Source organism: Galeopterus variegatus, unplaced genomic scaffold (assembly GCF_000696425.1).
Source record: "Galeopterus variegatus unplaced genomic scaffold, G_variegatus-3.0.2 Scaffold624, whole genome shotgun sequence".
Lineage (NCBI taxonomy): Eukaryota > Metazoa > Chordata > Mammalia > Dermoptera > Cynocephalidae > Galeopterus > Galeopterus variegatus.
The window spans coordinates 116,362-144,147 of record NW_007726735.1 but is presented as its reverse complement, the minus strand read 5'-3'; the positions used below and the strand labels follow the sequence as shown (position 1 = coordinate 144,147).

The following is a 27,786-nucleotide window of genomic DNA, read 5'->3' as shown; positions in this document are numbered from 1 at the left end:
AAGCCATAGAGAAGTTTTTTGCCTCCCTGTATTAGTCAGGGTTCTCCAGAGAGACAGAATCAATAGGATATGTTACAATTATATGAGAGGGATTTGTTAGGGGAATTAGTTCATGTGACTATGAAGAAAAGTCCCATGATAGGCTGTCTATAAACTGGATGCAGGTAGTGTGGCTCAGTCCAAGTCCAAAGGCCTCAAAACCAGGGAAGCTGATGGTGTCCTTGGTGTAAGTTCTGGAACCCAAAAGCTGAAGAGTCTCGAGCTCTGATGTCCACAGACAGGAGAGAAGAGTGTATCCTAGCTCCAGCAGATTGAGAGACAGCTTCACCTCTTTTTCCTGTCTTTTGTTCTCTCCGGACCCCCAGCGGATTAGATGGTTCAATGTGGGTGGGTCTTTCCCACCCAGTCCACTCAGACACTCATACTAATCTCTGCTAGAAACACCCTCATGGACACACCTAAAAAGATAGCTTTACCAGCTTTCTCAGCATTCCTTCATCTAACCAAGTTGACACCTGGAATTAACCTTCACACTCCCTGTGCCACCAGAAAGGAAGGAAATTTTTCCGTGAAGCTTTTTTAAGGATAGAGAAAAATTCTGACGTTTGGACGTAATAGCAATAGTGGAGAGATGCTAGAAGTAAAGTTTCAATTCCACATACATTTAATAAGAACCTCTGCAATCCAAGTTCTGTCTTAGGTACTAATTCTTATGTTTAAAAAAAAGAGCCCATGGGCCGGCCCGGTGGCGCACTCGGTAGTGCGGCGCTTGGGAGTGCGGCGGCGCTCCCGCCGAGGGTTCGGATCCCATACAGAGACCGGTCTGCTCACTGGTTGAGCGTGGTGCGGGCGCGACACTGAGGGTTGCGATCCCGTTACTGGTCACGGAAAAAAAAAAAGACAAAAAGGAAAAAAAAAAAAAAAAAAGAGCCAGACAGAGTTTTTACCTCTGAGAGCTTACCTTTTTTTTTTTTTTTTTTGTTTTTTTCGTGACTGGTAAGGGGATCACAACCCTTGGTGTGGTGTCACCCACACCGCGCTCAGCCAGTGAGCGCACCAGCCATTCCTATATAGGATCCGAACCCATGGCAGGAGCTTCGCTGCACTCCCAGCGCGGCACTCTCCCGAGTGCGCCATGGGGCTGGCCTTGAGAGCTTACCATTTAAGAAAGCCTGAAGGGCCAGCCCGTGGCTCACTTGGGAGAGTGTGGTGCTGATAACACCAAGGCCACAGGTTCAGATCCTTATATAGAGATGGCTGGTTAGCTCACTTGGGAGAGCGTGGTGCTGACAACGCAAAGTCAAGGGTTAAGATCCTCTTACCAGTCATCTTTAAAAAGAAAAAAAGAGGGCCGGCCCGTGGCTCACTCGGTAGAGTGCGGTGCTAATAACACCAAGGCCCTGGGTTCGGATCCCACATAGGGATGGCCGGTTCGCTCACTGGCTGAGCGTGGTGCTGACAACACCAAGTCAAGGGTTAAGATCCCCTTACCGGTCATCTTTCAAAAAAAAAAGAAAAAAAAGAAAAAAAGCTTGAGATTTAAAGAATGAGGGAGAGCTTCAATTCATTTACTTTGTGTTTCTGCTTGCTAGGGGTTATGTCCCTCTGTGCCTTAGGATGCTTCCTTTTCTTATTCACTGTTTTACACCAAATCTGAATTAATTTGTGTTTCTACCTGGATTTGTAACCACTTTGACCTTCTCAGTGCTGTGCATAATGTCACTAATTTGCCTGGTTGTGACTTGAATAAAGCCAAATTAGAAGTTTTTGTGTTTAGAGCTTCACCTGCTCCTTATCCTGCACAGAATGTGCACGTAGCTGCTACCCTGAGTGCTTAGCTGGCAATATCTCACAGTGATTTCCATTATCCCTTACCTCCTCTCTTTTTTTTTTTTTTTTTTTTAAAGATGACCAGTAAGGGGATCTTAACCCTTGACTTGGTGTTGTCAGCACCACGCTCAGCCAGTGAGCTAACCGGCCATCCCTATATGGGATCCGAACCCATGGCCTTGGTGTTATCAGCACCGCACTCTACTGAGTGAGCCACAGGCCGGCCCCCTTACCTCCTCTCTTACCATATCACTCTCCTCTTACCTCTGGTTTCCATTTAGATGCTGACATCAGAAGGAGCACAGCCTCAAGCGGCAAATTGTTCATTTCCTCCCAGTCCTTGTGAGTACTTTTTTCTTTTTTAATAAAACCTTGAGGTATGTGGAGAAACAAACCTAATTCTTGACATACGGATGGGAAAGGCCATGGGTAAAGCCATCCAAATTCATGAGGAGGCAAGGTTAAAGTGTTGGGCCTGCCTGATGGTGGCAAGCCCAAGGGAAGAGAGGAGATCTTTGGTCCAGATGGGGTGGGCTTTCGTGGAGGCAAAGCTCACAATGTGAATTGTTCCTTCTCTGCTGTCTCTGATCATAACTAGGGGCCCCAGAACAACAGTTCTGAAAAGAGAGAGCAGTGATCAGGATTTTTGGAACATGTTCCACATTGTAGACCCAACTAGGAGTAATAGTAGCTCATTTGGGAAGAACAATAGCCCTTTATAGTCTGCAAGCAGTTTTACTCACTTTATTTTGTGAACAGGCTTCATGATCTCCATTTTCTAGTTAAACAAACTGAAATTTAAGGAAAGGAAGTGACAGAGTTCTTAACTAGCAGTGCCATGTAATGCTAGTGGGATTTGAACCTAAATCTTAGAATTGTAGGCCAGTATACTTTTCACTGTACACGTGTTGGAAAATACAGGAAAATGGCCAGGGCCCCTCAGATGTTCAGAAACTTGCCGAGCGTTTGCTGTGAATAGGTTGTGTGTGGGTGGAGTTAGTGCACCTATGTGGTGCTGCTATCTTGACTGGCGACTGCCTCTGGTGACTGCCTAGGGTGGCCACCACGTGTGCAGCCATGCTTTCCAATCTGTGGCTTCCAGGGACCTGTTTACTGGTTACCTAGCTCATAGACCTGTGTGTAAAGGGTCTGGTAACCCAGCCTAGCATGTGAGGGGTCTGGTGACCCAGCCTGGCATATGAAGGGTTTGTGACCAAGTCTGGGACAGGCTTGAGGGGTCTGTGAGCTCCAGACCCAGCCCTAGCTCAACAGTTGGCCCAGTTGGGGCAGGATTACCAGCAGGTAAAAGAGCCCAACAACTGGTGTGGTCGTGTAGCTTTACAATTGGCATCATGAACAAGATTAAGAGTGCTACAATTGGTGACGTCGGCAGGATTCCAGTATTAGCCATAGTGCTACAGTGTGTGTGAAGATGATGAGAAAAGAAACTGAGTGGACTGGGGGTGCTGCGAGTATTCTCTCAGCCCAGCAGTTCATGCCTATGGTATCAGACCCTGAAGGGAAGGTTTCCATCTTCTGTCTTTTTCCTATGCTCAGCTTTCCTTGATTCTCTCCTTTTCAGCTCCCACTGCTTCCTGCACTCCACATCTGCTGAGGCAGTGGCCATGGGGCTTCTGAAGCAATTTGAGGGGATGCAGCTTCCAGCTGCCTCAGAGCTAGAGTGGCTAGTCCCAGAGCATGATGCTCCTCAGAAGGTAAGCTCTTCAGCTTTTCATCCCTACCCTGGAGGCTGTGAGGCTTTCTGATTTTGTTCTCCTTTGTCACATGTCCCCAGTCTGGAATGAGCCTGTGTGTTTCCTTTTCTACTCATAGAAGTCATTCATTACAAATGTGTTGAATGAATAAATGCATGAGTGAATGCTTGCTTGCCTAGGTTTCCACTAGCAATTGTCAGAACAGGAAATAATAGCTATTTAACTGTCCTTATTCCACTAGACCCAGAAGTAGAACTCTTTTTTTTTGAGATCACTTTTGAGACATTATGAAAAAGTGAATTGTTCAGACTCTTCTTTGCTCTGCAGCTGAGTCTTTAAGGCACACAGCACCCTGGCATGCCGTGGGTCCTGGGTTGAGTGCAGGGACAGCATCAGCAATAGATGCCACCACCCTGGGATGCTGTTTCTATTTGCTTCTTGGAACCCAAGGTCCTCACTTCTAGTTCCCTGGTGCCTTCTGGTTTGTTTTGAGGGCTAAGGTTCTCTGAAGTCCTTACCCTGTGGTATTCCTGGAATGTCTTTCATTAACTATGCTTCTGTCATGGCCAGAAGGGTCAAGGATATGTGTTCCCCCACACTGTCCATGTTATCTTGACCTGTGCTTTTCTTCTGCAGCTCCTGCCCATCCCTGATTCACTGCCTATCTCACCAGATGATGGGCAGCATGCTGACATCTATAAGCTGCGTATTCGTGTTCGTGGCAACCTAGAGTGGGCCCCACCCCGGCCTCAGATAATTTTTAATGTTCATCCAGCTCCAACGTGAGTAACCAGTGTCTGTGCCCTTTGGAAAATGAATACATCCTCTTTCGATATCAGGGCTGTCTCCTCACCTCTAGTCTCTGCCTCCAGCTGTACCTCCCATACAATTTTGTTCATTTAAAGGCAGAGGGAAAGGATTATCTATTTTTTCCTTAATTTCTTACTTTTAATCCTCCCCATTCTTCCCCAGAGCTAACTGGAAATGAGGTCTTTTTTCATTGGCCTTTCCAACCTATTGACTTCCAGTGGTTTTGTGAGCTTATTGGTTTCCTCTTTTTAAGAGAGATGGATGCTTTTCTCTCCTTTTGTTCTCTCCTCTTTATTATTTTCCATCCCTTACATTTGTACAGAATGTGTAGTTCATTATTGGGGACAGTCACTGCCTACACCTAAATCCTAACCTTATAATCCTCAGGTTAGTTCTCCTAATAGGTTCATTTTGTCCAACTCTGAAAAAATAGGTGAATTTTCCTCTCTTCCCATAGTTAACAAGAGCTCTGTGTTTGTATCTTCATCTTTTGCACCCAGAGGCCTCATGCAGCTACTGTCTGTCTCATGCAGCTGCTATCTGCCAATCCCCTCTCCTTCCCCTTTCCTTAGGAGGAAAATTGCTGTGGCCAAGCAGAATTACCGCTGTGCAGGATGTGGCATCCGGACTGATCCTGGTGAGTATCCTTTCCTACCATCATACTGCCTCCAAGGGCTTTACTCTCTCCCACACTTAGGAGAGATGGAACCTGTTAGAGGTAGTATGAGGAGGTGACAGGGCAGAATTGGAGGAAGGGAAAGAAGGGTCCTGGAGGGAAGGGGTAGGACTAGGCAAGAGCACTGGCAATCAGAGGGAAATTATTTCTGGGAGCACATTATCAGGATTGTGTACTGGAGAAAATTGGGTAGTTTCAGCTAGGTTCTTGGAGGCTGGGTCTTATCAACTCTGGCAGGTTTTGTTTCCTCTGTTGCTTCCAGGATGGGACATAGGAATCACTGGCTGCACTAGGTGGGTTTCTGCCAGCTATGGGGAGCTCAAACAGAGGTGGCCAAAGGCCACTGGCCATCCCTTTCCACCCTTTTAGGGAAACACAGAGCTGTCTCACCAGCTTGTAGATGGGAAAGACAGTCACATCTATCCTTTTGGCTTTCTGGTTTTTCCAGATTATATCAAGCGGCTGCGGTACTGTGAGTATTTGGGCAAGTACTTCTGTCAGTGCTGCCATGAGAATGCCCAGATGGTTATCCCCAGTCGGATTCTACGCAAGTGGGATTTTAGCAAGTACTATGTCAGCAATTTCTCCAAGGACCTGCTCATTAAGATCTGGAATGATCCTCTCTTCAATGTGCAGGACATCAACAGCGCTCTCTATAGGAAGGTCAAGCTGCTCAATCAAGTCCGAGTAAGACCCTTGAAAAGGCCACATCCTAGATTCTTACCCTTCTCCTCCCCTCAACCCTCCTCTGTTCATACAGTATTTCCCAAGATCACTACACTTCTCGTCACAGTGTCAGAGCCATAACTATCTCATCATCTATGCTCTATGTACTTTCTTAATATCTTCCCATTTCCCAGGTATCTGTCTAGTCAGATCCTCAAACCTGGCAATGGAAACTCTGAAGCTATAGATTGCTCTTGATGGCAAAAGCAGAATTTCTCCCTTCACTGAAAATATCACTGAGTGGGGAATAGGGTATCAAGTGGGAAATTCACAGTCCAAAGTTCTCAGCTGCTCGGGCCCAGCCTGTGGCTCACTCGGGAGACTGCGGTGCTGATAACACCAAGGCCACGGGTTCAGATCCCATATAGGGATGGCCGGTTTGCTCACTGGGTGAGCGTGGTGCTGACAACACCAAGTCAAGGGTTAAGATCCCCTTACCGGTCGTCTTAAAAAAAAAAAAAAAAAAAAAAAGTTCTCAGCTGCTCTCAGTTGTGTGTGTGATTTGGGCAGACTGACCTGGCAGAACGGCCTTCCCTGGCTGGAGATTACTTAAAAGCAGGTTGAGTTAGAGGTGTAGAGGACAGTTGGACTCTGGCTTCCAGATCCCCAGGGTTTAAAGTCACTGGTCTGTCTAACAGTCAATTCTCTCTTCTTCTCCACATGCACCCCCACAACTGCCATCCCCCACCCAATGTCTTTCTTTTCAGCTGTTGCGGGTCCAGCTGTATCACATGAAGAACATGTTCAAGACATGCCGACTGGCCAAAGAGTAAGTCTTACCAGCTGGCCAGTTAGCTAAGGTGGTTAGAGTGCAGTTTTATAACACCAAGAACAAGGGTTCAGATCCCTGTTCCAGCCAGCCACTAAAAAAAACCCCAAAAACAACAACAATAAAAAGAGAGTAAGTCTTGGGTGGAGGCCAGAGTACTCTGACTGAGTTAATGTCTCTGAAAGGGACATGTCCCAATAGTTGGCTCTTGTTATATGAAAGAGAGTAGGGGAGTAGGGGAATTTTGCAGAAATGTGTGAAAATGGTAAACCCAGCCAGCCAGTAGTGTGGGATGACTGGTGTGGCCTGAAATACCTGGGCTGGCTGAATGTTGCTCACCTTCGTTACCTTATTTCTCTTGCTTTTGGATAAGGATCTATCTACTACGATGTGCCACACAAAGTGTTCATTATCTCCTTCCACCTGCTTCCTGTCATTTCCTGTAGGCTTCTGGATTCCTTTGACACAGTCCCAGGCCACCTGACAGAAGATCTCCACTTGTACTCACTGAATGACCTGGCTGCAACCAGGAAGGGGGAGCTGGGGCCCCGGCTTGCTGAGCTCACCAGGACAGGGGCTGCCCATGTAGAGCAATGCATGGTGAGAAAGTCTTGCTTTAGCATGCAGTTGAGTCCTTGCTTAGGAATACGAGAAGTGGGGTGGACCCAAGGTTCTTGCCACTTGGCTCCAGGAGGTTGAAATGGCTAGTCAATAGTGTGAGAAAAACTGGAAAGGGTTGCTGTTCCTTAGGTTGGTGAATGACTAAATCATCCAGATCTAAGGAACCTAGAATTAGAAAAGAAAGTTATACTGGCATTCCCCACAGGTAGCTCCGAGCAGGACTGAGCAGGCCTTCACTAAAGAATTGTCATAGTGTGGGAAGAGAACCCTGGATTAGAATCTGGAGAGGGATTCTAACCTTGGTCTTGGCTTTATTATTTTCTTTTTTTTTTTTTTTTCCTTTTTGTCTTTTTTTTCGTGACCGGCAACGGATCGCAACCCTCAGTGTCGCACCCGTACCGGGCCGGGACCGGCAATGGGATCGCAACCCTCGGTGTTGCGCCCGCACCTCGCTCAGCCAGTGAGCGGCTGGTCTGTATGTGGGATCCGAACCCTCGGCGGGAGCGCCGCCGCACTCCCAAGCGGCGCACTGTAGCAGTGCACCACTGGGCTGGCCCGGCTTTATTATTTTCAATCACCATGACCAAAAGAAATAATTTGCCCACTCTGACATAAAGCCTCAATTTTCTTATCTCTAAAATGAAGATGATAATTTTACACACTGTCCTTTCTTCTCAGTATTTTTGAGGATTCATGAAATAATTGATGTGACCATATTTTATAAACTTTAAGTATTCTACAGATGCAAGTTATTATTGTTTGCAATATATTCAACGTACTGGAAATTCAGAAATTCCATTTTTAGAACTCCCCATCTTAAACTATGCCCAGTTTGTATTCCTGTGGCAGTCTCAGAATTAGAGCTTAAAATGGGGTGTATGTAGAGAATCCTGTGTGGTTGGGGGAACTGGAAATACTTCACTATAACCTGACTTGAGGCTGGTGTTATTTTGGGGAAACATCCTTGTCTTCACATTGTATCTTAATTGGCTGTGGTTCCTATTTCAAAATAAAATCATTACCCAGACTAGAATATCAACTTTAGAGGCATCATTCCTTCCTCCTTTTTTTTCTTCTTTGAGAACCACTCTAGTCATAGGGATTTCTCAAGATGATGCCTCTCGTCTCCATCATAAAGCTTTGTCTAACACTGTCCAGCCCTGGCCCTAGTCTGGCTTTTATGTTTCCAAGTCCAGCCCAGGTTTTTTCCCTGTATGAGGTACAAAACCTTAGCCTACTCAATTTTTATTTATATTTTGCCCCTCCTCTCACTGGTGTTCACCCTCCTGTGCCAGTTCCTGATGTGCTGCCCTTATTTTGCTATCTGTTTCTTTTTTCCCCAGCTCTGCCAAGCCAAGGGCTTCATCTGTGAGTTCTGTCAGAATGAGGATGACATCATCTTTCCTTTTGAGCTCCATAAATGCCGGACCTGTGAAGGTGAGGGTGGTACTACGAGTGGGGCAAGCAAGACTGAACACAGAACTCATTTACCTCTGTTGAGCCACCCCTGTTAGCAAGAGTTTGGTTTGATTCAACAATCCCTGAGTTTCAACACTGGAGCACAAGCTGTGGTGGGCTGTGGCAGCAACTTACTTGCAGCTTGAGGTAATACAAATTGTTTTCTTTTCTCTCTCTCCCCTTCCCTACTTGAATAGAGTGTAAAGCATGTTACCATAAAGCTTGTTTCAAGTCTGGAAGCTGTCCCCGGTGTGAGCGGCTGCAGGCCCGTAGAGAGTTGCTGGCCAAGCAGAGCCTGGAGTCCTACATGTCAGACTATGAGGAGGAATCCACTGAAGCCTTGGCCCTAGAAGCCACCATCCTGGAGACCACCTGAAGAAAGCACACTAAGCCTTCTATCCACGGGCTAGGGTCACACATAATGCAGAACTGAGCCACCCTCTTAAGGACTTTCCCCACTTGGGGCTTTTTAAAAGATTATTATTATTTTTTATGACTCGTCTGATGTCCATGTGTAGTCAACCTTTCTTAGGTTGATGGGTCTAGTCTGTTGTGACAGATAATTTTTAGGCACCAGCTAATCCATCAAAACCGACATATGGGTCTTAAGTGAAGCTTATAGTACCTCTGTCAGGGGAATAGACAGCGAGACCCAATTTTTCTGACATCCATGGCTTTCTCCACCAGGACCAGATCTGGTTTCAGCTGCATATCAAGTGTCATTTCCAGTTTTATTTTGTTTTAGTTCTCCAGATTCTGAGCCAAGCCTTTCTCAACTCTCTTCTCCTTTGCTGCTGAAACAGGGTGATGGGGAGTTTTCTCTCTCCCAATCCTGGAATAGGGTCAGACTGTGCCCTGAGGAGAAGCAGCAGAGAATGGGACAACACCATGGACATTCTCTCCAACTTATTGAGATATTTTGGGGGCCATAAAAACAGAATCATTACCGTCCTAGAATCCTCAGAGACCTAAAGGAGGCAGCCATGACTTCACTGTTTGAAATAGTCTAGGCTTAGATAATTTCACAGGCTGACTTTCTTTATCTATGCCAGTAAGCTTGAAGCAAAGAACAGAACTGATGCTTAGGCCAGGACCATTTGTAGCCTTACAGCACAAGCATAAGTGAGGCTCTAACTCTGTTGCTTAAGCAACATTTATTCAGTTAGAGGAACTGTTGGCCTCCTCTTAGATATTAAGTTCTTTTTAAGTTAACCTAGTTCTCTGGTGCAGGTATGATCTTTCAAGCTCAGGCAAGTCCCTGATGCCATCCTAAGGTGAGGATAGAAACCCCACCCACCATCTTAGTGGGTCCCTTACTACTCTATTCTCTGTTAGATGATCATAGTTGTTCTGAGTAAAAGTACAGCCCAACTCCATTCTCTCTCCCCTTTCTGCAACAGAGCTGGAGCCCTCCCTGGTGGCTAATCTCCTGCCTTAGTTCTTTTGTCAAAGTTGGGGAAAAAGCTTCTTGCTCTTAGTGGTGTTAGAGAACTTGACAATTTGTGGATGTGAGTGTGAATGTTCCTTTGTTCTTGGGATAACAAGAGCCTTTATGCCAATTATGCACTTAATTCTTTATCTGGCCTGGTGATATTCATATGTTCAATAATTCTTTTCATTTTACTAATTTTAACATCCCTCCCTTTTTAATGTGTGTTTGGAAAGGAAAAGTTCTTGAATGGGACCATGTATTTTTGTGGTGTTCTGTAAGTCGCTATAACTTCTAACCTCTATGTAAAACAATGGTCAGGATTGCTTCTCCAAGGGCTGGCAGCTCTGTGAACTAGAGCCCACGTTTTTGTTCTGGGACTCACTTCTTCCTGTATACCTGTCTTCCCATAGTTGGTTGCTAGTTAAAAAAAAAAAAAAATTGGGGCCGAGCCTGTGGCGCACTCGGGAGAGTGCGGCACTGGGAGCACAGCAGCGCTCCCGCCGCGGGTTTGGATCCTATATAGGGATGGCCAGTGCGCTCACTGGCTGAGCGCGGTGCGGCCGGTCTCAAAAAGGACGGAAAAAGAAAAAATTGGTTTGGGTGCTGCCCCAGGAAGCTGAATAAAAAGTTGCATATGGTTGGTGGAAGCTGATGAGTGCCTGAGTTGGAGGTAGCAAAGAGTCTCACAAGGAAGTAAAGGAGCATTAAGATAACGACCAGAGGGCTGGCCATGGCTCACTTGGGAAAGTGTGGTGCTGATAATACCAAGGCCACGGGTTCGGATCCTTATATAGGGATGGCCGGTTAGATCACTTGGGAGAGCGTGGTGCTGACAACACCAAGTCAAGGGCTAAGATCCCCTTACCGGTCATCTTTAAGAAAAAAAAAAGATAACAGCTAGAGCTGAGGCTCCACCAGGGAGGAAACATGTAGGAATTTGCCCATGGTGTTGGTTCCTCTGCCTCAAACTTGGGACTGAAGGTTACTTTGGGCTGGAAGACCCAGGCTGGAAGGCTGTTTTCCCTTCAGGTCATTGTGAAGCTCTAAAAGCCAAGGCCCAGCCCAGTTTTGAAGGGCTGACTAGAAACTCCCTTGTCCTCCAAGGAGATTTGGGAATGACCCCATAAAACCCAAGTCTTACTAAGGGTTAGGCCCCAGATTGGGCGATCTCTATTTCCAGTTTCAGTTTAAATTACAAACTCAGCTCTTTATTCCAAGTCACTACACTAGAAGAGAGATGTATTCCTTTGTTGTCTTACCTGTTTCATAGCAACATAGGATCAAATGATAGAAAATGCTGACACAATTTCTAAAGATCAACTCAGTAAGCTTACGTGCTCCTGATTTTTCACTTATTTTTCTCCACCTCCCCCACCCTATCCCTTTAGATTGTATATCTGTTTTAGTGACCCTGATACTATGCTATTTTCACCATCCAAATACATATTTATTTATTTATTTGAGAGTAGAGAAGAGAGGCAGATGATAGGATGTTTTGAAGCACTTTGCAACTTATCGATATCTGAAAATCCCCTGCTATTGTGGGGAGAAGCTTCTGAATGCACTGAAGAAAGTTCCTCCTGAATGAAATGGGAGGGAAGAAGTGTTCTTTTCTGTAAATAAAGGGAAAAAAAAACAGTTTGCTTGCAAGGTGGAGACAAGATTCAAAACATAGCAGCAGAGTGGAAGGCGAGTATTTTCCACTTAAATGAGGCTGTTTCTGACATTTCCCCGCCACGGCTTTAGAGCTTTTGTTGAATTAACATAAAAGAAGCAAAAATCTAAATAGGGATATTCTGTGTGTGTACAACTTATGTTCTGAACTGGAATTCCACTTGCTGTACTTCTTGCACGGTCTAACAGCTCATTGTCATCGTTAATAAACTAAGTGAATGAAATTCTGCCTTTTGTTTGCCTGCCTTGACTATCAGGAAATGGTATTGAGTGTCCACTGCAGGTATGTCTGAAAATTTGGAAGGTTTCTGTGTTATAATGCAAAGCAAACTGGACTTTACAGGTGAGGAAAAGTGGGTTGGAGTGCTTTGTCATTGAATGGCTATGTAACCTTGAGTGAATCTCTTCACCTCTTTGGATTTCTGTTCCTTTATGTGTACAGTGTCAGGATTAGACTTTGTGACAGTCTTTTACAGTGTGCAGGGTGTGCCCCTTACCCATCCCTGCGGTGTAACTATCACTTCAAGTGAGGTAAATCTTCCTCTCTGCAACATCTGGATTGTCTTAGATACTTCAGTTCCCACTTCTGTGAATATCTGGCTCAGGTTTTCTCTCTTATGCCCACTGAAGCAGCAGCTCCACCCTGCATCTTTTTGAATATTTCCCCATAGATGTCCTTTTGTCATCTCCAACCAATATGTCTAAAACCAATGTAAATTTATTTCCCAAAACTTAACCATTAGTCACCCAAGTGTGAAATTTATTTGTGTTTGACTTCCTCTCTGAGTAAGGTAGCATGTCTAGCTAGTCAAGCATTATCTCTTTTCTACCACCTGTCATCAAATTCTGTTGATTTTTCTCTTTAAAATAAACCTGTCTCATTTCTTTTCCACCACTAGCATACAAATTCAGGTTCTTATTTCACATCTCATTTATCCTTGGACATGCCAATTTCTTCCTGTTCACTTGATCATCAAATATTTGGGTACCTACTATAAACCAGTTTCTGTGCTAGGCTCTGAGGCTACAGCAGGGAGCAAAATGGAGACAGTTCTTACCCTTAAGGAACTTAGAGTCTTGTAGGGGAGACAGACATTGCACAAATCACCAAAATGAATATGTAATTATAAGCTGTGATAAAAGCTAGGAAGGAAAAGCATAGATGCTATTTAAAAAGATAAGGGGACCTAATTTAAACTGAAGACAAGTGAGCCCATGACAAAGAGGCATTTTGACCAAGATCCAAAGCATGAAGCTCAGAGTAGGCAGAAAAAGACTTTAGACAGGAACTAGCATGTGATGGTCCTCCTGAGACAGGAAGAGTTTGGGCAAGAAACCGAAAGGAGGACTTACCAAGAATTTTAGATTTTATTCTGAGGACATATGTGCAGTGAACTGAATGGTTGTGTCTCCCCAAAATTCATGTTGAAAGCCTATTCCCAATGTGATAGTATTTGGAGGTGGAGCCTTTGGGAGGAAATTAGGTCATGAGGGTGGAGCTCTTATGAATGGAATTAGTATACTTATAAAAAGAGGCCAGAGAGCTAGGTCACTCTCTTTCCAACATGTGAGGACACATCAAGAAGACTAAACTGGTGAGAGGGCCCTCACCAATAACTCAACCCTGCTGGCACCTTGTCTCAGACTTCCAACCTCCAGAACTGTGAGAAAAAAATGTTTGATATTTAGGCCACCTACTTTATGGTATTTTGCTGTAGCAGCTCAAGCTAACTAAGATAATTGGAAAGCCATTGAAGAGTTTTGTTCAGAGGAGTGAATAATCTGGTTAAAATTTTGGTGTCCTCTTTACGGAGAATGAAGGTTAGAAATGCCAAGGTGGATGACTGCCCAGCTCGCGTTCCCTTTCTTTGGGGTGTGCCCCCAGTGGGATGTTCTTCTAGAGAGATGGCTCTAGTAGTTCAGGAGAGAAATTATGTTGGGTTTGGACTAGGGTATCATCACTGTTACCTCATTACCCAAAACTTCTAAGAACAAGACAAAGTCCAAATGTTCTGCTCTGTTTTTTTTTAAAAGATGACCGGTAAGGGGATCTTAACCCTTCACTTGGTGTTGTCAGCACCATACTCTCCTGAGTGAGCCACAGGCCGGCCCCTCTGCTCTGGTTTTGACACACTTAAATAGGGGACAAAAGGCTGGGGGTTAGGATATTGGAAAGATTCTGGGGTAAACTATAGAATTTAAGGAAAATTAACAAAATATCAGGAAGGGCAGGGGCCAGGGCAGCTCTGGGAACCTCGCTGCAGGATTTGCAGACTCTTGAGCCTGTTGCCAGCAAGGCAGGCCACAGAGTAATGGCTGTGTCAGGGACTCACCCCTGAGTATTGGGAGCACACTCCAAAGAAAGGGGACTGTGAGCTGGGGGCAGTCCATTTTGGCATTGACCAGGCTATTCACCATTCTCTGTGGCTGTAAGTGTGTGTAGGTTACTATATACAGTAATGGTAGAAAGAGCAAGCATGATCTTTACCGCATTCTGGCTAAGGTGAGTCCCAACACTGCTTCCTTTTTCCTTTGAACTTTTGGCTTAGAGGATGGGAGAAAGGGATCAGTATGACCACCATATCGTACTGGCTCTTCTGCCCTGATCAACTTCAGTCCTCTTCTATGTCCAATATCCAGGGTATCAAATCGCTTGCTTTTAGAGTTTTAATGACAGCAGCTGCCAGATGACCCAAGTTTTCCCATTGTGAGCCTGATGTTCCTGGGATCAAGATGAATGTGATTAAAAATCGGGGGCCGGCCCAGTGGCGCACTGCTACAGTGCGCCACTTGGGAGTGCGGCGGCGCTCCCGCCGAGGGTTCGGATCCCACATGCAGACCGGTTTCTGCTCACTGGCTGAGCAAGGTGCAGGTGCAGCACCGAGGGTTGCGATCCGTTGCCGGACACGAAAAAAGACAAAAAGGTAAAAAAAAAAAAAAAATCAAAGAAAGAATCTGCCTAGCACTACTCTAAGAGCGTGGAGAACACAAGGATGTGCTCAATACTCACCTGCCTCCCTCAGTTGTGACTAGCTTCTGGAAGAGGAACAGAAAGCAAAGAGCTGTGCTTCTGGTTTTAGAGGTACATCTAATACCAGAACCAGCGAGAAAAGAGTGTGTTAAAATAAACCCTGAATGGTAGGAAGGTTCTTAGGATCTAGTGGGAATTTTAGGGACCAGCTCTCTGAGAGGCTATAGCAGACCAGTGCCAGGTAAGACGCAAGTCTGAATCAGCACAGCATAGATGTGTACAAGCCTTAGGCAGCAGATCCTAGGGAAGTCCTGTGCTTTTCTCTCACAGATAGAGGAATTTCTCACCTGTTTCCTTTCAAACAGTGACGCCTGAAGTTCCCAACTGGTTTTATCTCCCCACTGGCTCATTGCAGGAACAGAAGCCAACCTCCCAGCTTCTTCCCCAAGCTCCAGTTTCCACAGTAAGTACAGAACCCTCTTCAGCACTAGCACCAGTTAACAGGGAACTAAAAGGCACCTTTTCTCTCCTCTGTCACCTCCCAGCCTAGCAACACTAGCAGCAGAAAACAAGGAAGTAAAGGCACTTTTCTCTCTTCTGTCTGTCACCTGCCAGCCTTTTTTCTACTTAGAACCTGAAAAAAGAAATTCAAACTAGTAATGAATTTGTTAACTAGCTTGATTGAAGATACATATATCAAAACATTATGTTGTACACTGTAGAATTAAAAAAAAAAATTCAAACTAGATGCCAACAGTGGACCTCTACAGAAAAGACTAAGGGAAGACTTGCATATTTCTCCTTTAACCACTGGAAGCCCTGCAACCACACATCTCTTACTAAAGAGAAGGCCAGATGGGTTGAAAAGCAGGAATGAGGTCTGCAGAGGAAAAGGAAAAGAAAATGAAAGAGAGCTCTCTGTCTCTCATTTATTTCATTTTCTAATACATTCACATGCTTAAAACCCACAAGAAGGTATATGGTGAAAAGGCTCCCTCCCATATCTGTAGCCCATGTACCCAGTTTCTGCTTCACCCCCTTTGGTAGCTACTCTTACTTATTTTCTGTTTATATTAACAGAGTTTCTTTATGCAAATACAAACAAATTATATATATTCTTATTCTTCATAATTCTTTAAAAATTGGCATATGATATACACATTTCTATACCTTACTTTTTTTCTTTTCACAATATATCTTAAAGAACTTTCTATATCAGTACATGAAGAGTTTCCTTATTCTTTTTTATTGCTGTACATTTTCCATTGTATGGATGGACCATGATTTAACCAGTCACCTACTGATGGACATTTCATTCCAATCTTTTATTAATACAAACAATGCTGCAATGAAAAACCTTATTTGTATATCATTTCACATGAGTGCAAGTATATCTGTAGGATAAACTCTCCAAAATGGAACAGCTGGCACAAACGGTATCTGCATTTATAATTTTGATAAATATCACCAAATTGCCCTCCATAGTTGGGGTAAGTGCTGAGGGAAAAAGCATTATTGTAGCATCACATTCCCCTGAATAAAACTCACCGGGCTGGCCCATGGCTCACTGAGGAGAGTGTGGTGCTGATAATACCAAGGCCACAGGTTCGGATCCCATATAGGGACGGCCGGTTAGCTCACTTGGCAGAGCGTGGTGCTGACAACACCAAGTCAAGGGTTAAGATCCCCTTACCGGTCATCTTTAAAAAAAAAAAAAATCAATACTTCTCTCCCCTATAAGATAAAGTTTAGTCCCTCCCCCTGGCACATAAAGGACCTTCAACCTGTGGTCACACTTTAGCTTTCTAGCCTCATCTGCTGCCATTCCCTGAACTATTAGCAGTTTCTCAAATACCCCTTGATTTTTCCACATTTAAGAGCTAACTCAACTATATCTCAGCTTTCCCTGAGTGAATGTTATTCTACCTATTCTGTGAGCCCTTGGCACTCTGTCCAAACCTCCTGTTAGAGCACTTGTCACATGATCTTGTTATTTATTTTTTTCCCTAATAGAACAACAAACAAGTGAATGAATGAATGAATGATCACTTGGCCATTTGACTGTAAGGAACTGCCTGTTCTATGTGAAGGCAGAAGGATAGAAGAAATGACCATTTGAGGGCTGCAGCAGTGGTCCTGACTTACCACTGTTAAACACCTGTCCTCTTTAATCACCCTAGGCTCAGCAGCCCTAGCTCTACAAAAACCCAATAAACCCCCAAAGACACAGCCCACACCTTTTCAGAAGAACCCATGCTGAGGTCTTAGGCAAAAAAGAGGCCCTGACAGTCATCTCACACATGTTCTTCCTGGCTGCCTCCCGTTACCATGCAGGCACCAGGGTCCTGTAATCAGGGGGATTTGCTCAGTTTTCCTCTTAGCCATGTGGATCTTTGCAATAACTTCCCTCTACCATTTTACTACCAGCTTGAGGAGGTCTGATGACTTCTAACCAAAAGAGCCTGTATAGAACACTCACCCAAATTCGAAATGAATATGAAGCAAACTGACCCTGGGATCTCTAATGTGATTGCATGATCTGTCTTTTACGGTGTCCCTGCTGCCTTTCCCCAGATCAGGGATCCACAAGGGATTCTAATAAACAAACTCTATGGTGCCCACCCATCAGAAGTCTATGTGGGTTCACCTACTGATCACCTTCCTATTCAAATAGACAAGACTCTTCCTAAAGAAGAGGAAAACCACCTGGAACACTCTTCTTAATAATGTGTTTTTGCCTCCCTGCTTCTCAATGGGAACAAGAACAGTCAGAAGTACATTGTGGGACTAGGAACGATTGTTCTGATCTCACCTCTGACTACCTCCTCTCTTAGTTCTCTTATTTCTTTTCTTGCCACCAAGTCTCTGCAGTGGTTACTTTTCCAAATCTTGAAATGATGAACATGTTCTTCTCGTCTCCTGACTTCTCCTCCTGCAGCTTTGTCTGCAACTACTTCTGTTGTGTTTTGTCCTGCAGTCATTATCAGAGAAGATATATTTCAAATGTCCTACACTTGCTTTATTATTAAACTGCCAGCTTTTTCCTTGCCATGGACTAAACCAGGACATATGATAATATATACCCTAAATACACCCTAGGTATTTAAAAATCTTCATGTCTACAATTTAAACTGAGAGATGAATGATAAAGCCATGTGAAAGACTGATGAAGCTGATAAAATGTTCAAATGTTTTCCAACCAGAGATAGGAATGTAGCTTAAAGTACAAATTCTTTACTTTGTTCTTTTTTTTTTAAAAAAGATGACCGGTAAGGGGATCTTAACCCTTGATTTGGTGTTGTCAGCACCACGCCTGGCCCAAATTCTTTACTTTGTTCTTTTTTTTTTTAAAAAGATGACCGGTAAGGGGATCTTAACCCTTGATTTGGTGTTGTCAGCACCACGCCCAGCCAGTGAGCGAACCGGCCATCCCTATATGGGAGCCGAACCCGGGGCCTTGGTGTTATCGGCACCGCACTCTCCCGAGTGAGCCACTGGGCTGGCCCAAATTCTTTACTTTGTTCTAAGGCCCTTTGTTTATTGTTACAAACTAGGTGTGGTTCACAGGAAGCCAAAACTCGATTTCTGGCAAGTTCTCAAACTTCTCTTCCTGACATTTAACTTAGATTTTAGATCTTCATAGGCCAAGATTGAGAACACTGTTCAACAGGAAAAAAGGACCATTGGATTACAATGCCAGCCCAGCATTTACTCATTCATCCATCTATCCATCCATCCCAAATAAACATCTATTGATGTTTCTGTGTTCCAGACACTATGCCAGAGCTGAGAATACAATGAATCATAGAACATTGTTTAAAAAGATGTCAACTGTAGCATAATTTATGAGAGTAAAAAGCTAATAGTTGAAAATATACAAAAATAGATGAAACCATTAAAATAAATGATGGTTATAAAAACCATGACAGTAACATGGGAAAAAATCTTTTTTTTTTTTTAAAAAAGATGACCGGTAAGTGGATCTTAACCCTTGACTTGGTGTTGTCAGCACCACGCTCTCCTGAGTGAGCTGCACAAAAAGTCTTCCCTAGGGAAACAGCAGCAAAGTAGCAATTTAGCTCAACCACAGAGCACAAGTACTAGCTCCACAAGAAGTTCACCCATTTTAGAAGTACGTGAAGGACAAAAAATTAGTTCCGGCCCAGGCATACCATCAGTGCCTTGGGGCCCGCCAGGGGACCTGAGGCATGGAGCCAGGTACTGACCACCTGCCCACAACCATGCACACTGCCAGCATCTCAGGGCCTGCCTGGGGACCGGACCCCTGGCCCACATCTAGGCACACTGCCAGCACCTCAGGGCCCCACCCAGGGGCCTGGGGTATGGAGCTGGGGACTGGACCCCCTGCCCGCCATCAGGCACACCACCAGGGCCAAGAAGCATGCCAAAAACATCACCTCCATGTGGGTGGCCCACCATAGCCACCACAGTAACCACAGCTGCAGTGAACGTGGCTAGACATCACAACTACCATGCAGATGGTCTGCAAGCCACTGGAGTGCATTGACACAAGGAAGTCACCAGCAGAGACCAAAGGAAAGAAGAGGATGTCTCTTTCCACAAAGCCCATTCCAGAGTGACAGAAGAAGCATCTGCTCTATGATAATATTGGGGGAACTGATCACATCTCTCAGCATTGGACAGATCATCTAAGCAACAAATTAACAGAGCAACCGTTACTCTTTCAGAAGGAGAGAAGAAATCTAGGGTAATTAGTGGGGGGAGGGGGGAGTAACAGGAGGATGGGGAGAGATTGGACAAGGGGCATAAAGAATAAGTACAATTTGTAACATACATACTAGTAATATTGATTTGATCAACATATGTCAACATTGAATTCCAAAAATATGTTTAATCAATTGTGATTCAATAAAAAGAAAAAAAGAAATAAAGAGTTAATCTTGGAGGTTTGTTTTGTTTTAAGGAAAAAAAAATTCATTCCCTTGAAATGCAGAGGAAATGTACTAAAGTATATAGGTATTGAAGGGAAGTCAAGACAACCATTACTTTAAAATACTCCCAAAACATTCTTCTGCAGAAGATAAGCTGGCTCAAGCTGATCCAGAAAACATCCTGTGCTCCTCTCGTTGTGATCTTCCCAGGCTCACCCCAGTTCCTCTGAGAACAGGTGCCTCTGTCAGCCCTTCTACCTTAAGGGCACACAGGGAGAGGACACCTTAGAGTTTTCATAAACTCTCTGCACATCCAGGCTTAGAAACCTTGGTTTTCATCCTTGATAATTTGTAGGGTTCCCACCATTACCTTACTCCTGGAGAAACTTTGGTTTCTAGGGTAGAGTCAAACTAATCAGCGTCTCTGGAAGGGCTGGGACAGGACTTGGGGGAGATGGGGCAGAGACAGGGCAAGTGGGACTCTAGAAAAGCCCTCTTAACTGCCAGGTTTTAGAATGGAAGATGTGGGCAATGACAATCTGGACCTTTTTCCAGAAGCTTCCTGAACTCCAGCTATTCCAAAAACTACAAACAGCACTATTTGACTCTGTCATGGAGCTCCTGTCATAGCACCTGTGAGCAGAAACCACTCCTTCATTAGCAATTACGTGCCCTTACAATACTCCTTTTTAGACCCAAGGAGAAGTAAAGTTGTACAGCTAAAAGAAAAGAGTTTACCAGCCAACAGAAATACTTACCCAGCCTGCATTCTTTCCACAATGTGCCCTCTCAACGCAGGAGTCCCAGAGAAAGGATAAAAAGAGTAAGCTTCACGTTACTTTTTTTTAGTTAACATTTTTCACCACAAAATCTTTACCAGAAACACGTTTTGGTTTTGTTAAAACCTCTCACCAAGGGGTGGGTACATGGATCAAGCTGGATTACCTGAACTCTTTCCCTAGACCTTGAACAGATAAGGCAGTGACCAAAAAGATGGGCTGGCACTCAGTCACGCCAGCATGGTGATGAGATTTTCATTCCTGCCTCCTGGACCCTGGGGCTGCCAGTTTCCTATCCTGTTCTGAACCTAGCTCTTGAGCTTTCTCTTCAAATCTGTGGCTTTAGAGCCTCCCCTTCAAGGGACATAATTGACAGAATATTTAAAACAGGCTCAAGTTTTCTCCATTAAAAAAATCCACAACCTCCCTTAAGTCCATTTCCCCTTCCAGCTACTGCCCTGTCTCTTCCTCTTCATGGCCAAACTTCTCAAAAAAGATGATCACACTTTCTGTCAACTCCTAAACACTCCTCACCCTCATTTGGCTTCTGCTCCTACCTTCCTACTCCCTTTTCACTGGAACTACTTCCACCAATGAGATTCCCTGTAACACTGACTGGTAACTCCAATGGAGGACTCTGCTCAGTGTGCACCTTCCTCAACTTCCCAGCAGTGTTTGAAACAGCCTGACTCCCATCTTCTTGCCACACTTTTCTCCTTAATTCCAGGACACTGTATTCTTCTGGGTTTGTTCCTCCCTCTGAGCTCCTCTTTCTCCTCTGTTCCTCCTTAAATGTCAGCATTCCTTGCATTTGTCTTGGCCTGTTTTCTCTTCTCACTCTACACGTTCTCTCTTGGGATTTCACCTCCTCCCATCGCTCCGGTTAACATCTACGTGCTTGTGACTACCAAATTCCATACCTCATTCCCAGATGCTCCTGACCTTCAGACTTGCTTGGTCAACACACAACTAGACATATTCATGAGGCTTTCTCACACAGGCCTCTCAAACCCAATGTGGCCCAAACTGATCTGGTTCTCTTCCCTCCCACATTTGTTTCTCCTCTAGTGTCTCATACATCAGTGGCTATGCATCCACCTCTCTTTCTCTTACTTCCTTTCTGCTAATAGGCAAATTATCATGAAGGGCTGTAAATTCAGTTTTTAAACTATCTCTTAAATTCGAACATTTTTTCCCTCTATGTTTATAGCCATTACCCTACAGATCAAAATCATCTATCACTTGAACTATGGCAATAAGCTAATTGAGGTCATTTTCTCTCCTATCTTACCAATTACAATTTATTCTCTACATAGTAACTAGAAAGGAATTTTTTGAATATTGTCATTTGACCTATTTAAAACTGTTCAAATACTCCCTGATGCTCCTTGGCATGACTGTCAAGGCCCTACACATTCTGGCCCCACCTTCCTTTCCACTGTCCTCTCTCATCTATACTCTCCTCAATTCTACCCTCAGGCCATACTAGAATTCCTTACCTTCTTGACTACCTCAGGCACTGTCTTACTTCCAGGACTTCTAAATCCAAAGCTGGCCTACTAGCTAAGGGACCTAGATTTTAGACTTGATATATCGACTATTCCCACCTCTCCATAACAGGTGCATTTGTTTTTCCTTTTATAGGTTTCCTTAACAACAACAAAAATGGTAACAATAATCACCTGTTGTTGAGAGTCATGACTCTTTCAATTGCAGATGACAGAAACCCATGCCAAACTAGTTTAGGTATCAGAAGAGTCCTGCGGTGTGGAATACCTCACATTATTAAAGGTAAAACAAGAAAACTACAGGAAAGGACACTGGGGGGGGGGGTATAGAAGTGGGCCAAGTGTTCTGGGCTTTGTGTGGAGAAAGAGTCACCTAGATAAATTAGAACACCCCAGCCTATGTGGAAAACTGAAGACAAATGAAGTCAGCAAGCTGAAGTCAGCATGATGACATACACAGGATTCTGCCAGAGGCAAACGTAAAAGCATCTCTATACAAATCTCCACACTCCATGGCCTGAGGTACTCACGCATCAAATAATTCCTGTTAAAAATAAGCTCACTGTAGGGCCGGTCCGGTGGCTCACTCGGGAGAGTGCGGTGCTGATAACACCAAGGCCATGGGTTCGGATCCCATATAGGGATGGCCGGCTTGCTCACTGGCTGAGCGTGGTGCTGACAACACCAAGCCAAGGGTTGAGATCTCCTTACCGGTCATCTTTTTTTAAAAAAAAATAATAAGCTCACTGTAAAATTAGTATTACTCCTACAGCCAACATTATGCTTAATGATGAAAGGCTACATGGTTTCCCTCTAAAATCAGGAACAAGGGAAAGAAGTCTGCTCTGCTCTCACCACTCTTATTCAACATAGTGCTGTAACTTCTATCTGGTCCAAAAAGATGAGAAAAGGAAATAAAATGATCTCTATTTGCAGATGGCATGTGCTATGCTTTGAATGTTTTATCCCCTCCAAAATTCATGTTGAAATTTAATTGCCATTGTGATGGTATCAGGAGGTGAGACCTTTAAGAGGCATTTAGGTCATAAAGGTTCCACCCTCATGAATGAACTAATGGGTTTGTCCCCTCTTACTCTCTCTCTCTCTTTGCCCTTCTGCCATGTTACGATGTAGCAAGAAAACCTTCGCAAGATGCCAGCTGTTCAGTCTTGGGTTTCCCAGCCTTCAGAACCATGAGCCAATAAATTTCTGTTTATTATAAATTACCCAGTCTGTGGTACTCTGTTAAAGCAGCACAAAACAAACTAAGACAACATGATTATGTAGAAAATCCCAAGGAATCTATTTAAAAAAAAAAAACCCCTATTAAAACTAATAATTGAGTTGAGCAAAGTTGCAAGATATAAGATAAACATACAAAAATCAATTGCATTTCTATATATTAGCAATAAACATGTGAACACCAAAATTAAAAATATGAAAGCACTTACAAGCACTAAATCAAACAATACATATGGGATCTGTGTGCTAAAAACTATAAATTGTTGGTGAAAGAAATTGAAGCAAGGGCCGGCCTGTGGCTCACTCGGAAGAGTGTGGTGCTGATAGCACCAAGGCCATGGGTTCAGATCCCTATATAGGGATGGCTGGTTAGCTCACTTGGGAGAACGTGGTGTTGACGACACCAAGCAAAGGGTTAAGATCCCCTTACCGGTCATCTTTAAAAAAAAAAAAAAATAGGCAAAGAAATTCTAAAGAATAATGTTGCTTGACCAGCAAGATTCTAAAGCTATCCTAATTAAGAAAATGTGGCACTTGTGCAGAAAAAGACAATAAACCAATTAAACAAAATAGAAAGTCTATAAATAGATCTTTACATATAAAGAAACTTGATGTATGACAGAGATGGTATCACAAATCAATGGGGAAATGGTATATTATTTGGTGCAGATTATTTAAATACTGGTTATTCATATGGAAAAGAAGTATGTTAAATCTATACCTCAAATCAACACAAAAATAAATTCCAGGTAGATTAAAGACCTAAATGTGAAAAACAAAATTTTGATGCAGTTGTGTTTTGAATTGTGTTCCCTAAAAGATATGTTCAAGTTGTAACCTCTGGTACCTGTGAATGTGACCTTATGTATAGGGTCTTTACAGATGCAATGAGGTCATACTGGAGCAGGCTGGGCCTTAAATCAAATATGACTTGTGTCCTTATAAGAAGAGGAGAAGAGACACAGAAATACACAAGGGGAACCCCATGTGATGACAGAGGTAGAGATTGAAGTGATACACCTAAAAGTCAAAGAACACCAAGGCTTGCCACCAACCACCAGAAGCTAGGACAGAGGCAAGGAAAGATCCTCCTGAGACCGTCAAAGAGAACATGGTCCTGCCAACAGTAGAGTTCAGATTTCTGGCATCCAGAACTGTGAGAGGATAAATTTCTGTTTTAAACCATCCAAATTTATGGTAACTTATTATGGCAGCCCTAGGAAACTAATACAAATACCTTTAGAAGAAAATACAGATTTTTAAAAATTAGAGGTAGGGAAAGATTTCTTAAAACAATTCACAAGAAACCAAAAACCACAAAAGAAAAAACTGATAAATTTGCTTTAAATTAAAATATAAAGCTTCTGGACATCAAAAGAAATGAAAAGACAAGCTATACACTGGAAGAAGATATTTATGACATATATAACCTACAAAGGATTAGTAACTGGAATTTATAAGGGACAATGTTCTCAGGAAAAAAAAGATAAACAAATTCATAAACTCATAAAAATGAGAAAAGGATATTAATAGGTAATTTGGAGAAGAGAAACCTAAATGGTCAATAATCTCAAACTCAGTAGTAATCATGGAAATGCAGATTAAAACAAGAATGAGTTATGATGTCACACCCCTCAGAACGAAGGGAAAAAGCAAATATCAAGGGTTGGTGAGAATGTGGAACAATAGAAATTCTCCTACATTCCTGGTGGGAAGATAAATTGTCATAACACTTAGAGGACCACTTGATCATATTTAGGAATTGAAGTTATGTACACTTTATGACTGAGCAATTCCATTCCTAAATATATACCATAAAACAACACATGCTGGTATAAGAGGCTAACTGTATAAGAATATGATCGAAAGTGTTCATAATTATGGACAACTGGAACCAATCTGTTTTAGTTTGTTTGTGTTGCTATAACAGGAATACCTGAGACTGGGTAATTTATAAGGAAAAGAGGTTTATTTGGCTTACGATTCTGGGACAGCTGCATCTGGCACGGGCCTCAGGCTGCTTCTACTCATGGTGGAAAGTGGCAGGCAGCCGGCGGGTACAAGCAGATCACATGGTGAGAGGAAGCAAAAGAGAGAGAAGGTGCCAGGGTCCTATAAACAACAAGCTCTCGTGGGAACTAACAGAGCGGGAACTCACTCACTACTCCTCCCCCAGGATCTGTCCCCATGACTCAATAAGTTTCTAACACTGCCACATTGGGGATCAGATTTCCACATGAGTTTTGGAGAGGACAACACATCCATACTCCATCACAATCCAAATGTCTGTCAACAAGAGAATGGCTGAATAAATATTGAATACTCGTAATACAATATTTTGTTATTGTGGTAAAATATACATAATATAAAATTTACCACTCTGGGCTGGCAGGTTAGCTCACTTGGTTAGAGTGTTGTGCTGATAACACCAAGGTCAAGGGTTCGGATCCCCATACTGGCCAGCTGCAAAAAAAAAAAAAAACCAAAATTACCATTTTAGCCATTTTTAAGTGTATAATTCAGTGGCATTACATACACTCACATTGTTGTGCAACCATCACCACTATCCATCCCTAAAACTTTTTTATCATCCCAGCTGAAACTACACCATTAAAAATAACTCCCTTGGGCCGGCCCGTGGCTCACTCGGGAGAGTGCGGTGCTGACAGCACCAAGGCCCCGGGTTCGGATCCCACATAGGGATGGCCGGTTCGCTCACTGGCTGGGCGTGGTGCTGACAACACCAAATCAAGGGTTAAGATCCCCTTACCGGTCATCTTTTTAAAAAAAAAACAAACAAAAAAAAACAACTCCCTATTACCCCTTCTCCCTACCCTCTGGTAACCATTGCTCTACTTTGTCTGTATGAATTTGACTACTCTAGGTACTTCATATAAGTGGAATCATAAAATATTTGTCCTTTTGGCTGTGGTTATTTCACTTAGTATAATGTTTTCAAGGTTCATCTATGTTGTAGCACATGTGAGATCTCTATCCTTTTAAAGGCTGAATAGTATTCTATTGTATGTATACACTACATTTTATTTATCTATTCATTGATGGACAAGTAGATTGTTTCCACTTTTTGGCTATTGTGAATAATGCTGCTATAAACACTGGTGTACAGATATCTGTTCAAGTCCCTGCTTTCAATTCTTTTGGTAAATATCTAGAAGTGGAATTGCTGGATCACATGGTAATTCTATTTTTAATCTTTTGAGGAACCACCATACTGTTTTACACAGTGGCTGCACTGTTTTATATCCCCCATCATAATGCAAGTAATTAAAATGACTTTACATTTACAGTAATTAAAATGATTTTACATTTAATAAGAATTAAATATATGGCATGAAGACTTCTAAGCACATCATTCCCTCTTCTCAGGACATTCTCCCATTCACCCAGTGCCATACCTGGATAAGTTCTACTGATCTTCTATGTCTTGGAATAGCAGTATATGTTCCTAGAAAGTATTTCCAGCCCACCTGCTTTCACATCCACCTCTCAGGCCCCTGTTAAGTCCCCCTCCTCTGTTTCTCCTTTTCATAGTCATCATCACATTGCATTGCAATACCAATTTACATGGCTTTCACCACTAGATTGAAGCTTCTTGAAGGCAGAACTGTGTCTGTTTATTATTTAAATAGTATTGTTAAATCAACTGATGAGTTTTAGAGATGTGACAAAGTGACAGAAAGCATTTATAGCACTAAGAACCCCTGAGTCTTTCTGTGTCCCCTCTAGCAACTATTCAGAGGCTGTTAGAAAGGTAAAGATTATACCCCATGTCATGGCACCCCAGAATGTCTGAGCTGGAGGGGACTGTGGAGTATACCAACATTTATAAAGCAAATGTATTTCACAGGGCCTATTTTCCAAAGCCCTGTAGTTTCATTAGTGTAACCTTTTGGAATTACATATAGAAATGTTAACCTTGCAAAAGACAAGAAACTTTCCTCAGGATAAAGTCTTTTTTTTTTTTTTGCCTTTTTGTCTTTTTTCCGTGTCCGGCAACAGATTGCAACCCTCAGTGTTGCCCCCGTACCGGACCGGGGACCAGCAACGGGATCGCAACCCTCGGTGTTGCTCCCGCGCCTCGCTCAGCCAGTGAGCGGGAACCGGTCTGTATGTGGGATCCGAACCCTCGGGCGGGAGCGCTGCCGCGCTTCCCAAGCGGCGCACTATCCAGTGCGCCACCAGGCTGGCCCCAGGCTAAAGTCTTTGTAACACAGCAAAGTTGCTGGCTCGAGGACAGACAAGTTACTTGATTGGTATGTAAAATACTGGGAAAATTGCTGTAGAGAAAAACAGTGCTTGCTAAGATCAAGCTTTGTTGGTGGATCAATTTAACCTTTTGCAAATTGCATTATGGAATGTCACTTTGCTTGTTTCACCGATGTTACAAGCCTTTATTGTTAAACTATAACTGGCCATAACCCCACCTATGTTCTTTTCCTGTAACTTCCTGGTCTGGAGAATAAATGCAGTGTGAGAACCCCAGTTTGTGGTTAATTTCCAAAGGAAGGAATGCCTCTCTCTTGAGGGTTCTGGGAAATTAACCCCTTCGGGGTCTCTCACTGCTTGGAAGAAATGGACTTTGAGTAATCCTTTTTTGCGGCTCTGTCACCCAGGGGAAGAGAGGTGACAAATCCATGTGAG

At 43.4% G+C, this 27,786-nt stretch overlaps 1 protein-coding gene across 4 annotated transcripts in view; it reads left to right on the top strand.

The window, feature by feature from the left end:
• Positions 1-10,522, top strand: part of KIAA0226 (KIAA0226 ortholog) — a 51,784-nt gene extending 41,262 nt beyond the window's left edge. For all 4 annotated transcript variants that reach the window (XM_008570695.1, XM_008570694.1, XM_008570693.1 and 1 more), the window contains 9 exons: positions 2,112-2,172; positions 3,413-3,545; positions 4,182-4,327; positions 4,928-4,992; positions 5,480-5,718; positions 6,465-6,526; positions 6,973-7,126; positions 8,491-8,584; positions 8,803-10,522. In XM_008570695.1, the coding sequence (XP_008568917.1) occupies positions 2,112-2,172; positions 3,413-3,545; positions 4,182-4,327; positions 4,928-4,992; positions 5,480-5,718; positions 6,465-6,526; positions 6,973-7,126; positions 8,491-8,584; positions 8,803-8,981 (1,133 nt within the window). In that variant the 3' untranslated portion in view covers positions 8,982-10,522. The remainder of the gene's footprint in view (positions 1-2,111; positions 2,173-3,412; positions 3,546-4,181; positions 4,328-4,927; positions 4,993-5,479; positions 5,719-6,464; positions 6,527-6,972; positions 7,127-8,490; positions 8,585-8,802) is intronic.
• Positions 10,523-27,786: the final 17,264 nt, after the last annotated feature.